We start from the raw sequence: 15,300 nt of genomic DNA, 5'->3' as shown, positions 1-15,300 counted from the left end.
GAAAAAGATACTACAAGAAAAGAAGATGACAGGCCAATACCCCTGATGGACATAGATGTAAAAAACCCGCAACAAAATATTAGCAAACTGAATTCAACAGTACATTAAAAGGATCATACACCATGACCAAGTGGAATTTATTCCAGGGATGGAAGGATGGTTCAGCATCCATAAATCAATCAATATGATACACTACATTAACAAAATGAAGGATAAAAGTCATATAATCCTCACAGTGGATGGAGGAAAAGCATTTGACAAAATTCAACATCCTTTTATGATAAAAACTCCCAAAAAACTGGATATAGAAGGAATGTACCTCAACATAATAAAGCCCATAAATGATAAAACCACAGCTAACATCATGCACTACAGTGAACAGCTGAAAGCTTTTCCTTTAAGATCAAGAACAAGACAAGAATGCCCACTCTAATCACTTTTATTCAACAAAGTACTGGAGGCCCTAGCCTGAGCAATTAGGCAACAGAAAGAAATAAAAAGTCATCCAAGTCATAAAGGAAGAAGTAAAATGGTCTCTTTTGCAGACAACATGATCTTATATAAAGAAAATCCTAAAGACTCTACCAAAAATCTGTTAGAATAAACAAATTCAGTAAAGTTGCAGGATATAATATAAATACACAAAAATTAGTTGTGTTTCTATACACTAACAAAATATCAGAAAGTGAAATTAAGAAAACAATCCTATTTACAGTAGTATCAAAAAGAATTAACTACTTAGGAATAAATTTAACTGAAGTGAAAGATCTGCGCACTTAAAATTATAAAACATTGATGAAAGAAATTGAAGAAGACAAAATAAATGGAAGATATTTTGTGTTCATGGATTGGAAGAATTAATATTACTAAAATGTCAATACTACCAAAGTGATCTACAGATTCAGTGTAATTCTTATCAAAATTCTAATGGCATTTTCCATAGATATAGGAAAAAAAATCCTAAAATTCATGTGGCACTACAGAAGACCCCATATAGCCAAAGCAATCTTGAAAAAGAAGAACAAAGCTGGAGGCATCTCATTTCTGTATTTCAAACTATACTACAAGGCTATAGGAATAAAAACAGAATGGTATTGTCATAAAACAGACACATAGATCAATAGAACAGAATAGAGAGCCCAGAAATAAACCCATGTATATAGATCTCTATTTTAAACAATACACACAATCAACTCAAAATGGATTAAAGACTTGAGCTTAAAAGCTGAAACAGTAAAACTACTAGAAAAACACAGGGGGTAAACTCCTTGACAGTGGTCCTGGCAATGATTTTTTGGATTTGGCACCAAACGAGAAAGCAACAAAATAAAAAATGAGACTACATCAAACTAAAAAGCCTCTGCACAGCAAAAGGAAACCATAAATAAAATGAAAAGTCAACCTACGGAATGGAGGAAAATATTTGCAAACCACACATCTGATAAGGGGTTAATATCCAAAATATCAAGGAATTAATACAACTCAATAGAAAAAAAATAACACAAAAAATGGGCAAAGGATCTGAATAGACATCTTTCCAAAGAAGACATCCAAATGGCCAACAGGTAAATGAAAAGTTACTCAACATCACTAATCAGGGAAATACAAATCAAAACTACAATAAGATATCACCTAACACCAGTCAGGTTTATTTTTAAAAAGGCAAGAGATAGTAAATGCTGGCCAGGATGTAGAGAAAAAGGAACTCTGGTGCACTATGAGTGGGAATGTAAATTGGTGCAGCCACTATGGAAAACAGTATGGAGATTCCTCAAAAAGTTAAAAATAGAACTACTGTGTGATTCAGCCATTCCACTTGTGAGTATATATCCAAAGGAAATGAAATCACTATCTGGAAGAGATATCTGTACTCGCATGTTCATTGCAGCATGATTCACAATATCCAAGGTATGGAAACAACCTAAGTGTCCACTGATGGATGAATGAATAAACAAAATATGGCATATATGTACACAATAGAATATTATTCAGCCATGAGAAAAAAGGAAATCCTGCCATTTGTGACAACATGGATGAGGCTGGAGGGAATTATGCTAAGTGAAATAAGCCAGACAGAGAAAGACAAATAGTGTGTGGCATCACTTATATGTGGAAACTTTTAAAAAAATAAATGGAACTCAAAGAAACAGAGAGTAGAATAACGATGGTTGCCGGGGACCGGGTGGTGCTGGTGAGGGAAATAGGGAGAGGCTGGTAAAAGGGTACAGACTTTCAGTTAATAAGATAAATAAGGTCTAAGGATCTAATGTAAACATGGTGACTATAGTTAATAACACTGTATTGTATAATTGAAACTTGCTAAGAAAGTAGAATTAAGTGTTTTCATAAAAAAAAGTAAATATATGAGGCAATGGATGTGTTTCTTAACTTGATGGTGGGAATCCTTTCACAATCCAAGCGTATATAAAATCACCACGTCCTACACTTTAAATATATCACAATTTTAAATGTCAACTATACCTCAATAAAGCTGAAAAAAAGAAAAAGAATTTGTGGACTCAAAATTCCAGGGGAATAAGATACAGGCACAGTTCCAGGTAAGAAGGCACAGTTCCAGGGAGGGAGGTTCTAGACATGTTCTCACATATGTCTGTCTCCCCGCTAACAAGAAAAGTGAGCATGTCAATGGAAGGACCCAATTGGAGTCATCCTCTTGTTCCTATTGTGCAGTGCAATGCCTGCCTTAAAGGACACAGTGTAAGTGTATTGATGGATCAATTATGGAGGTAGGAACAGGGAGGATGGAGAAACGGACTTTTCCCCTTCATAGTTCTGTCTGCTGCATGCTGTGCGGACAGAGCTCAGGTACAGGCTGATCAGACGTTCTACTGAGTTCTCTCCTCCCTACGCTCATCTCAGTACTGAGCTCCAAGAGGAAACTGCTGACTAGAGGTCTGGGTGTGATATACACCTCCAAGGCCACCTGTACAAAGAGCCACTTCCTCTCTGCTGGCAGAAATAACAGACCCATGAGTCAAGTAATCGATCTTTTCTCTGTTGACTTAGAGCCCAGAGACTGTGTCATTCAGAGGTGACCTTCATCCTGAGGGTACATCTCTCTCCTGCAGTTAAAATTGTCCTCAATCTCCGTCTCCTCCTGTGATCACCTGTAAAGGATCTTCCAAAATGTGTGATTCTTTTTATTAAAAAATGAAAAACCTGAAGGAAATTTGGTAAATCGGTGTTCAGTTGGAGAATGAGAACCATCTAGAAAAAATATATATATGTGTATTATATATAATGTAACTTTTTAGATATGAATTACAGGTATTATGCAATTATGTAGTCATGTAATATATACAGTGATATATATAAATATATGTATTACAGGTACTATGAGCTTGTGAGGTCTGGTTCAATAGTCTCTATAAGGCTGTTGCCTTCATCTGATGCTGAAGCTTGAAATCTGCAGAGCAGACAGTCAGGAAGGGAAGATGGATGTAAAGAGGGGGAGAGTGAGGACAAACTGGAACCCCTAGGGACAGACTGGAACTCATGTCAGTCTCTCACTGCTCCCAACTCTGATGTCCTTCAGGAAAGGCTGATGTCCTTTGTCACAGAAGGAAGCGCACCTGGAGCTGGAAGCAGGAGGGCCCCGCAGCAAGGAGGGGAGCCAGCAGGTAAGCTACCCCCGCACCGACCTCTGGAGCATCAGTACCATGGCTGCTTCACTCCCACCCTCCTAATCCCAGGCAAGATGTCTCCTGCGGCCCACCCTGACCAGATACCTACAGCCTAAGCAAGATGACATATTACAAAGCAACCAGATAGTTCCTGCCAAGGTTTGATACAGTGAGGCGGTAGGTACACAGGTGTTTGCTACACCTCTGTGTAGTCTCAGATGTATGTTTGAAATACCTTACAATTTAAGGTGTGAATCCATCTACATTCATTGTAGAACCCGTAAGAAAACGATGTCAAAATCCACCCCCTTCCAAAAACAGTTGACATTTTGGAACCAGTTAAAACATTATGTAAATGAGTAGCCTTTCCAGTGAATAAATTAACAGGCCAGATGGAAACGATCCCGGTGATTCCAATTTCATCTGTCTTCTTAAGTGTTTGCAAAGTAATACCATACCTTAACATTAGCAGAAGAGATATAAGATAGGTTTTTGCTTGAAATTGGATTCCCGAGTACTCATTACACAAAATTAAACTGCAGTCGTTACACGAAATTAACTATGTAGCTTGTAAACCTGAACAACTAGACAAATATTTCACATCTTCACCATTTTGCTACACTTTGTGTTCGAGCTGGAAAGAACTGCAAAAACCTATACGTTAAAAAATTGTTTATGTATTTCATAATGTGCAGAGGCTGAAGCAAAATACTAAATAACGTTTCAAGTATTTTAATAATTTTCATTAGTCTCAACAATTAAGCACATTCACGAAGCTGACTTTGCGATCGTGTTCTGTTAAATTGTAACTACCAAACTATAAACTAAAATTATAGTTAAGTAAGAATAGTCCAAATTAAAGCCACTGTTGCCACCCTATTTTATTAGCAATTAGGGAAAATAAGAGACACCAGGTTTTTCAGCTCTGTGACCTGCTAGGCAATCTAGGCCCTCGTTTCAAAGACAAAATAACATCATTCTGCTGCTGAGAACATGCTTTCTTGAGGTGGGTTGATTGGGTGAATTCTACATGTCTGTTTTTTGTTTTCTCTAGTTACTATGCCCCCCCACTGAAAAAGCCTTCATGCTCATCTCATTGTTCTGTAATCCTACCAGCTGGAGATAACTACTGTTAACATTTTGCTATATGTCCTTTCACTCTTTTTTTTCCATGAGGCACATATTGAATAGGACCCATTTAAAAATTAGTTGTTTGTACTATATTTACATGATGACTAAAACTAGGGAAATTTTTGAAAACATTTTTTGTTTTCAAATTATACTTAACACTAAAATTTGGAAATGCTACTGTTTCTACAAAATTTCAACTTAGAAAAATAACCCCCAAAATGAAAAGTGCTAATTCACAGATATGTTCAAATGCCCAGAGCTGTTATTACCTGCATTCAGAGTAGAATACTCACCCCCTGCCCCAAACACCCCAGATGCAAACAACATAATTAAAAATTGGTATGAATCAAGACCACACAAGATTATTGTTTCATTTAAGCATACCAGCTGACATTTTTTGGGTGTTAAATATAGAGAGATGGCTCCTTTTGATTGCTGTTTATTATCTATCAACAGAGACTGAAATTAAATTCCTAAGACTGGGTTAGAAGAATGAAAAAGTGATGTAATTGAAATGGGCAAAAATAATTTGAATTGTACTTTTGAAACAGTAGAATGAACACAATTCATGAATAACGGACCATCATTCTATGTATGGAAAATTTGTGGCGATTCATCCTTTTGTATACATCCAACCTCTAAGCAATTTCCCCAAGACATTCAGAACATCAGTACGATCCAATGACACAGTGTCCCCTGGGTGCTCCAAATAACCCCTCCAGTGATTATTCCCTTGCAGATCCCCTCTCGAGTGACAGAAAAGAAATAACAGAAATCCACGATCTTTACCTAGATGCTGTGAGGCTGCCTTTGCTGCTCCAGTGGATGATGGGTTGCTTAGTCAATTAAAAGCTCATCACCATTATTTAAAAGCGTCATCATTCACATTGTTTCTCCGAGGCATATGGTAGCCAGAGCCCCATGGAAAGAGGGCTACAGGATCACGCTGAGTTATTTAAAGTGTCCCCCTTCAGAATGGTTGGGATGAAGAGCCCTCAGCTGGGAAGGGCCAACGGCGTGAATAGAAATATCAGGAGGATCAGAGTATCCACGTGGTGCGGCGGTGAAGGCAACATGTGGATTGTTTTAGGAATCAGGGCTCTTAGGTCATCAGTCCTGGCCCGGAAAGCCCTCTGCTGGTACCTGCGAGACATTGTCACACACCCAGGGAAGCTAGAGGTGGGGAGGAACTAACCCAATTCCTGCCAGGGTGGCCGGGGAAAGAGGAGAGCATGAAGGTGCGGGTGTGTACCGGGCGAGGGGAAAAGAGAGCCGTGAAATGACACAGCTCCATTCTTTGGCTCTCCCCAAAGAGTGCTTCATTTTCAGGCTAGATTTCCCCAGTTTGACTCCTCTGAAAACAACCTTTGTGGGTTTTGTCCCTTCAACGTGACTTAATATTCTTCAAATCTTCAAATCGATACACTTTCAAATGTCTAATAGCCTCATTCTAAAGCGGCGATATTGAAATCAGGTTTGTGCTACTTTTATTTTCCTGATTCCTATTAAAATAAATACACGGTTATTAAATTTAACACTGTTGACCCCTGTCCCCCTAAAATCATCTTGAGGCCCCCTTGTGGTACATGCCCCACACTTTGAAAAGCTGCTCTGCCGCAACCCTCCAAAAAACAGAAGTTCAGAGTTGCCAAGCTACTTAGCAGGATGGCAGCAAACCCAGGAGAGGCCAGGGCGTTGTTAACTTGTGTGTTGGGGTAAAAAGTGCGAGCTTTTAAACAAGCTCCCCGGGAAGATGCCTCGCTTCCTCCCAGGAGTCCTCAACCCCGGGGGTCAGCCCAAGAGAACAGCTTGAACCTGCCACCTGGAAATCAGCCTAATGAGAATTTCCTGGCTTGAGATTGCCCCACCCTAATGAAAGTCCTGTAATGGGACCCCGAGGCTCGCCTCAAATGTTCGGGCAATTCTGGGTGTAATTGGCTCAGGTGGTATCAAATAAGAGCCAGGAAAGTAGTGGCTGAGAAAGTGGAGAGGGGTAGGGAGAACTGGGGGTGTGGGGGAGAGAAAGGGGGGGAGGAGAAAGGGAGGGGGAGGGGAGAGACAGGAGAATGGGTCAGAGCCGGCAAGTGTCTGAGAGCTTGTTTTTCTAAGAAAAAAAAAAAAAAGCTTGAAAATATGTCTGCCTGTCTCAACCAGCATAGCAAGTCTTAGCTTTAGGGCCACGGTAGCCTCGCACTTTTTCCTGTCTTGTACTGTTTGCTTTAACTTAAATCTCGCTTATGGCAATCTAACACCCAGTAGCAGAAAACACATAAGCAAGCATGACTTTCTGCTGGCTAAAATCTCTTCATAGGCATTTCAGACTCAGATAAATCGCTGAGAAAACCCTAGCCTGACGCCCGGTAAGACCAGAATTCTTCCTAAAAGCCTTCGGTCTCCAAATTACTTTCATCCCTCTACCTCTCAGAGGAAAAAAACCACACCCACACATCAGCAGATGATGAGAAAGGTGTCTTTATTGGATGATTTTTTTAAAAGGCATTTTTTGTCTGCTGAGGATCTTACGGGAGTCATCAGGGCATACCCACCACCAAAAGGTCACGGATGACTGTCTTATGACCTCACTAAAACAATGGGCAAATTGCAGAAGCATTTCGGGGGAAATTAATAAATAAATTAGGAGGAGGATGCGGGGTGTCCCAGTTCCTGGGGCTTTGGAGGCCTTCCAGCTGATTCTATCTCCATAGTCTGGGCCCTTTAAGAATGTACCATTTCCTGGAATTCTAGAACAGAAGAGGTGAGAACAGGGTCAGCGAGGATGGCTTGGTACTTTACAGACGTGCTATGGCCAATGAGAGTTCTGAAGAGGAAAGGGAACGAAGCAGATTGTCAGATGATGGACATGGCCCCCTCCAAGGGCACAAAAGGAAGAAAAGGTGTCACTGCCCACCGGTCCTGACAGTCTGCAGCATTCCATCTTCCTGCCTAATCTAACAAACATTTTAGCTTTTTGATAGAGCCCCTTGTGTTAGAATTTGCCAACCCAGTTATTTCTCTCTGACAATAAGTGAATTCAGTATAGTGGCCCATCACAATCTGTGCTCACTCAACCTTTTGTCTGGTCAATTCAGGACAGAAATGGGAGGTTTTCTTTTTCTATTAAGTAGCTACGTATTGCATATTTAGGAAACATTTAATAGAGCGGGACTTTGAACTAACTTTTCTTTACTGAACCCTAACCTTACCCCCCAAATTTATATTACTAAAAGATAATAATAATAATAATAAGGTGTGGATGCTACAGACTGAAATTGAAAACTGGGGGTTTGCTTTATATTTATCGGTAAGTTTTGCTTATTTGGAAATCTTTCATGGTTAGGTTTAAATAAATCAACTTTCCCTTACCTAAGTTATTTTTCTGACCTATCTATACAAGGTGCGTTAAGTCCCATGTAGTAAGTTATAGTGGTATCATTTTGAATAGATTTTTAAAATGAGGATCTAAAGTAGCAGTTTTACATTTTAATTAGTACCACCATAAGAACCACACATAAGTTCTCCTGAGTTGACATGCACAAAGTAGGTGAAAATCATGTAACCAACATGACAAAGTCAGATAAACATAATCCTATGGCCATGCAATTATGCTAAAATTTGAATATAAGGCTCTGCATACAGAAGACTGCATAAATGATGATTGATTTATTTGTTCTCTAATATTTCAGGCTACTGTCCAATAAAACGTATTTGTTTAAACCCTTGAAAGCTAAGAGGCTTTCCTACTCAAGTCAGTAGACTCTTTAGTATGAGACATACTTGAGAATATCAGTCCTTCCCTTATTCAGAGAGACTCACATGCCACTGGTGGAGATTCCTTACATTATTTTCAAGGTGCATTAGGGTGTCTTGCAAATAATTGGCCAGGAAAGTAGCTAGTACCCTGGTCAGGTGAAGAGTATTTTCTGGTTCATAGACAGTGACCAGTGGGACCAGCTTCTATGGTACATCCCCAGGCATCACACCAGAGTGTTGACACACATCATTTGCATCCTCATTTTAGTTCTGATTTGCAGATGAGGAGACTGAGGCTCAGCAAGGTTAAGAAAGGGGGATTTTCACCCATATCTGTCCGATCTCATGGCCTAAGCTCCCTGCCCCGGATGCTGCCTGAGCTAAAGTCTCTTATGCTGTGTACAGGTGTGAACATACCATCAGCCCCAATTTTCCCGTCTCCATCATTATCTGCAGCCGCCATCAAGGACTTGGTTTCTGACTCAGTCAGTTCTCTAGCACCACTCTCAAACTTCTGGAGGAAAAACCTACAGGATAATAGAGATTGGGGGACTGTTTTGAAAACCCACACACATTTCTATGCTTACCCCTTTCTCTTGAAGCAAACCGTCTGTTCCAACAGTTGCAATAATCAGTCAAGATCTTAGCAGGCAAAGGTTTCCTTCATTGTAGAGAATAACAGTGGGCATTTTGTTTTAAAACATCTTTCCAGAATTTTGTTAAGACCGTTTGCCCAAGAAAACCTCTAAGACTAATGAATTTTTGCACCCACGGTCTTTGGTGCCCATGTTTAGTGTTTTGCGTGGGTAGATATGTGGCCCACTGACTCATGTTCTTCCCTTTCACGAGAATCTGCTGAGTGTCCAGCATCAAGGCTGGACACTGAAGGATACCGAGGAGGCTGGCCCCCACTACACCCCAGCCCCACCTAGCAATGTTGGGGTGCCGGATGGGCTTAGGACAAAGCTTACTTCAGCTCTTCTTCATCCAGGTACCCACTCTGGTCGTTGTCTATGAAACGAAAAACATCCTTCACCTGACTGGCTGACATCTTGGCGAGGCCCGATGTCTGGAAGAATTTTTGGGGTTCAAAAGTATCCGGGTCTGAAGAACAGAGAATGGGTTATTCTGATGCTCACTGGATTGCATTCTGTCTTTGGGCCAAAGTGCTGAAAACATAGGTTATTAAAAATACTACTTTTCACAATAGCATTGAGCTACAGGGACCAAGATTTTGAGGCAGCCAAGACTGGATGGCTTTGTGCTATCATCTCCTTTCCCCCTTCCCAGCTTTCCCTCTCCACTTGACTTTGTCCGTCTCCCCTTCTCTCGCCTCCTCTCCTCTGTGCCTCCCCCTGCTCTTTTTACTGGCTGTGTATCCAAGATGCCAGCATCACTGGTCTAGTTGGTGGGAGAAATGCAATCATGGGATTCAAACAGGCTACATGGCATCCACCGATTCCTTTTTTTCACGTTTAGTAAGTTTCTTTCACTTTACGGAAATGTGATCGTATGTTCAGATCTCATATTTTTATCATTGTAGTTATCTAGCTAATAAGTTTTTCTCTGATCCCATGAATTTTCAGCAAAGTTCACATTCTAATTTTTGTAACTTTTCGGGAGGTAGAGGTACGTGAGGGAAACCCACCCCTGCCTTGTTTCCGCTTTACCTTGGCACTCCTGCAGGGCTGCTGCAATGTCATCAGCACTAAGGACATCTGTGATGCTCATTTTCCACCTGTTCACACAGAATAAACAAGATGTGGTGAATGGCAAACAGAAACATGCACATCTGGGGGGACTACACCCCCCCCACCCCCAGGCCCACAGAAAATGCAAATTTGTTGAAAAATTTTAAAATGTGATAAGCATAGTGTTGTATTAAGAGCTGGGACAGAATATCCAAATAAAAACCAAATATCGAAAAGATCCCAGTCCCCTGTGTCTCAGTGCCCTCTCCTGAATGGAGTTAAAGATGAAATTTAAAAATACAACCTAAAGAGCAATTTGATACTGTTTTCTTGTAAAAATTATAATTACATCATCGACCACTTACATAGGCATCTAGAAGTAAACCATTCAGAAGTAAACCATGCTACAAATGCAATAGCATTTTAACACACCAGCCAGAGAAATGCAGTGTTGCAAATTCCATTTAGGGAAGGATAGAGCTTGGGCTGCTTGCAGACCTTCTATGGAAGGGTTGCTATCTGTCCTGAAGGATGGGAATCAGAGACATCAAAGAACCCATTTACCAGAGATCAAAATCCATCCATGTGTCAACTCCATGGGAAAAGAGAATCTGAGCACAGCATGCACCAACCTAATATGAATGTGTGTAAGAAAGAAGAGTCTGGGGTCTGGTAGGTCCACCAGCTACTCACCGTTTTAGATTTTCCTCTAAGAAGAATCAGGGAAAAGAGTTGAAAGAGCCAAAAAAAAAAAAAAAAGAAACGGATGCGGTTTTGCTGCCTTACTGACCTACCTTATATAGGATTGAAAAAGTGATAGTAAGAACCTCTCAGATTTCCTTTTCAAGGATCAGGTGGACGTAGCTCAGATGTCTTGCTTTACTAATTAAACCTCTTTTTTTTTTTCCTATTTATATCTCAAGGGAATGTGGGTGGGAACAGCCAATTTTCAAAAACAAACCTCAACAAGCCTTAACAAAGGTTTCAATTCTGCAAACCAACCCTGCTGGCAAAGTGTAAAGGCACCAGAGGCCTGGTAAAGAGGAGACAGTGGTTGAAGTGAGGTAAACACATCTGGGGGTGCTCTGTAAACTGAAAAGGGCCCCCCAGATGTTAGAAGCTGCTGCCAGAGGCAGGTCTGTGGTCAGCCTCTGAAACTGTGGACACGTGAGGCCGACCTCAGTCTAGGCCTGACAGACTCGAAGTCAGTGTCACATGGATACGAAGGACTTGTCCAGCCCCAGGGGATGGCACTGGTTAGATGACTTTCCAAAAAAGTCTTGACTTTGGTTTTTCTCACCTATATCTTTTTTTTTATTATTAAAGTATAGTTGATTTACAATGTTGTGTTAATTTCTGCTGAACAGCAAAGTGATTCAGTTATACACATACATACATTCTTTTTTAAGATATTCTTTTCCATTATGGTTTATCATAGGATACTGAATCTAGTTCTCTGTGCCATACAGTAGGACCTTGTCAGTTATCCATTTATCCATTCTACGTATAAAAGCTCACATCTGCTCATCCCAGCCTCCCACTCCATCCCTCCCCCAACCTCCTCCCCCTTGGCAACCATAAGTCTGTTCTCTATGTCCGTGATCCTGTTTCTGTTTTGTAGATAGGTTCGTTTGTGTCATATTTTAGATTCCACATATAAGTGATATCATATGGTATTTGTCTTTCTCTTTCTGACTTCACTTAGTATGATAATCTCTAGCTGCATCCATGTTGCTCTCAGCTGTATCTTAAATTGCACACACTAAAAAGGCAAAAAGGAGGAAAACAACCCACCATTCCCAACCCCATCGGTAAAATTTGCAGAAAATATATGAGGCCAGGACTTGGGACCTCATGATTTGTTTTTGTTTGTTTGTTATTTTTTTTTTGTTTTACTTTTAGCAGACACTTATAGAGTCTCTATGTGGCCATCACTGTGCTAGACTCTTTTTTAAAAACTGTGGTAAAAAAACACATAACATAAAATTTACCATCTTACCCATTTTTAAGTATACACACCGTATAGTAGCGTTAACTACATGTTCATGGTTGGACAACAAATCTCTAGAACTTTTTCATCCGACAAAACCGATCTCTATACCCATTGAACAAGAAATCCCCATTTCCCCTCCCCGAGCCTCTGGCGACCACCATGCTACTTCCTGTCTCTAAGAGTTAGACTACTTTAGATGCCCCTTAGAAGTGGAATCATGCAGTATTTGTCTTTCTGTGACTGGTTTCTTTCACTTAGCAAAATGCCCTCAAGCTTCATCCATGTGGTAGCATATGACAGGATTTCCTTCTTTTTTTAAGGCTGAATTCAAGTTTTTTAAAAGTCAAAACTGATCCCATGTTGCAAACAGAATTATTCAGTGGTTTTTTAGAGAAGGGCCTCAGACTCTTCCCCGGGGGGTACAACCTGGATAGTCATCTTCAGTTTGCTCCCAGATGTATTTCCCTACCCCCATCCCTGCTCTGTACTTTTGCTAGTGTCATCAATGGAAAGTTTCTCTCAGGAACAACTACAGCATTTTTTTTGCATTTTATAAGGTTTTTATTTTTATTCTTTTATTGAAATATAGTTGACTTAACAATGTTGTGTTAGTTTCAGGTATACAGCAAAGTGATTTAGTTTTATATATATATATATATATATATATATATTCAGATATATATATATATATATATATATTCAGATATATATATATATTCTTTTTCAGATTCTTTTCCCTTATAGATTATTACAAAATATTGAGTATAGTTACCTGTGCTATACAGTAGGTCCTTGTTGGTTATCTATTTCATGTATAGTATTGTGTATATGTTAATCCCAAACGCCTAATTTATCCCTCCCTCCCTTTCCCCTTTGGTAACCATAAGTTTGTTTTCTATGTCCCTACAGCATTTCTTAAATTACCAAACCTCAGGTCAGCACCATTTCTGTCTTGCCCACATGATGTTGCCCCAATGCCTAGCACATGCCTGACCTAGTTAGGTACTCGGAAATTATTTGATGAATAGATATATAAAAACAGCAAAAAAGAACTTGAAAACAAGATTACCAGCCAGCATCCACTTGCCCAGCCTTTAAAAAAACAGTTTCTGAAAATAAGTCTCAAGAAATTAGGTTGCTGACATTAAGTTGCCATAGAAACTGGCTGAGTCCTTTCTTTCTGTGGAAAGGTTTACAACCGTCCACAGAGATAAAGACATTTTTAAAAATCTGCTCATTTAAATGAAAACAGTATATGGGTTAAACCAAGACACTTTAGATTTTCATGCTGTTTTTCTGATAGAAACTAAAGATAACAGAGACCCAGTAAACATGATGTCTGAATCAACAGTGTAACCAGGATTCTGACTTGAATTCCACCATGTGCAATCTGGGGGTCAAAATGTTGACTCACACAGAAGGACAAACAGTCTGTGATTTCACTAATATGAGGTCCCTGGAGGAGTCAAAATCATGGAGACAGAAAGCAGAAGGTGGGGGCCGGGGGGGTGGGGGAGGGGGAGGGGGAGTTAGTGTTTAATGGGGACAGAGATTCCGTTTGGGAGGATGAAAAAGTTCTGGAGATGGATGGTGGTGATGGTTGCATAACAGTGTGAGTGTACTTAAAGCCACAGAACTGTACACTTAAAATGGTTAAAATGGTAATGTTTATGTTATGAGTATTTTACTGCAATAAAAAATGTTGATTCAGTAATCTTCCTTATTTTGGCCACCAACTCACAGCTGCTCCACGGAAAGAGCAGAAGGAAGCTTTAGAAGTAGAAGACCTTAACTTGAGCCCAGATCTGTCCTTTATTAGTTGTGTAACTCTGGGTCCCAGTTTCCTCTCGTGGGAAACAGGAGTAATGCAAGTGTCTGCTCCGTCAACTTCCCTGGGTTCTTTTGAGGATCAAGGGACCAAGTGCAGGTCTGCAAGTGTCCAGAGAGGTCTCAGAGTCCCCTGTTGAATCCCACCCCTGTCCTGGGATTGCAAGAGTATTTCCTTTGTGTATGCATTCCACTCGATTGGTAGGGACTTCCCAGAGTGGAAGGGATGGATGTCTGGGTCGACTAGCAATGTCTGCAGAGGGGAAGCCCGGCAGCAGGGAGCGGGGAACTTGGCGATTCTGGCCAGGCTGTGTGTTTGGACTTTGCTACTGCCAAGGGCCCTGGACTCTGAGATCGCACTCCTGTCTCGGATATTTGATGCTGTCCCCAGTCACCTGTTTCAATCCAAATCCCTGGTGTGCCTCTTAATCCTGCAGACTTCCTCTACTCTGAGCCCACACACCTGCTGATGGTGTAGCTCTGCGATGTCGTCTTTCCAGCCACACTGGCCTGACCCACTGGCCTGTCCGAGATGTCATCACTGCCTATGCCCAACCCCAGCTGCCTTGCTGGTGACTAATTTCCTAGAAGTGTCTGAGGCTTTTTCGGTGTGTGTGATGCTATAGATAAAAGCACAGCTGACCTACTTCCATACTTTCTCAATGGATGTCACCTCCTAACATTTCTCAACTTCATCTTCTCTCCATGCCCCACTGTCACCACCCTAGTCCAAGCCACCATCATCTCTTTGGGGAATAATTGCAGTGAACTCCTAACTGGCCAAGCCTCATCCACTTGGGTTCCCCTTCCAACCTAACTGGGTGGACCTTTCTAAAAACCCACCTGTGTTAGTTTCCTAGGGCTGATGTAACAGACTGAGTGGCTTAAAATCTGTTGTCTCAAGTTCTGGAGGCCAGAGGCCCAAATCAAGGTGACAGCAGAGCCGTGCTCCCTCTGAAAGGCTCTAAGGGAGGGTCCGTCCCTGCCTCTTCCAGCTTCTGGTTTTGCTGGCAGTCCTCAGCATTCCTTGGCTTGTAGCTGCATCACTACAATATCTGCCTCTGTCATCACATGGCCACCTTCTCCCTTTGTGTCCTCTTCTTAGAGGGACACCAGTCATAATGGATTGTGTTCACCCTACTTTAGTATGACCTCATTTTAACTAATTACATCTGCAGTGACCTTATTTCTAAATAAGGTCACATTTTGAGGGATGGGGATTAGGACTTCAGCATATCTTTTGGGGGAGAGGACACGATTCAAC

At 40.9% G+C, this 15,300-nt stretch overlaps 2 protein-coding genes across 4 annotated transcripts in view; one reads left to right on the top strand and one right to left on the bottom strand.

Moving 5' to 3' along the window:
• Window positions 1–15,300, top strand: part of LOC309613325 (uncharacterized protein) — a 58,803-nt gene that overhangs the window by 5,271 nt on the left and 38,232 nt on the right. The window contains exon 2 of the mRNA XM_082360031.1: window positions 3,557–3,641. Within this exon, the coding sequence (XP_082216157.1) occupies window positions 3,566–3,641 (76 nt within the window). The 5' untranslated portion in view covers window positions 3,557–3,565. The remainder of the gene's footprint in view (window positions 1–3,556; window positions 3,642–15,300) is intronic.
• Window positions 7,232–13,692, bottom strand: LOC309613326 (oncomodulin). 3 transcript variants are annotated; one of them, XM_082360034.1, is made up of 4 exons: window positions 10,196–13,692; window positions 9,497–9,629; window positions 8,943–9,052; window positions 7,232–7,516 (listed from the first exon to the last, which is right to left on the bottom strand). In XM_082360034.1, exons 1-4 carry the CDS (start codon window positions 10,254–10,256, stop codon window positions 7,491–7,493), a joined length of 330 nt encoding a protein of 109 aa, XP_082216160.1. In that variant the 5' UTR covers window positions 10,257–13,692; the 3' UTR covers window positions 7,232–7,490. The 3 variants fall into 3 exon arrangements, with proteins under 3 accessions (XP_082216160.1, XP_082216158.1, XP_082216159.1); XM_082360032.1 differs by having other exon boundaries at window positions 7,232–9,052; window positions 10,196–10,263; window positions 10,910–13,692; XM_082360033.1 differs by having other exon boundaries at window positions 7,232–9,052; window positions 10,196–10,263; window positions 11,011–13,692.

The sequence above is a fragment of the Balaenoptera borealis genome, assembly GCF_965194805.1.
Source record: "Balaenoptera borealis genome assembly, chromosome: 16".
Classification (NCBI taxonomy): Eukaryota; Metazoa; Chordata; class Mammalia; order Artiodactyla; family Balaenopteridae; genus Balaenoptera; species Balaenoptera borealis.
This window is presented reverse-complemented; position numbering and strand designations above follow the sequence as displayed.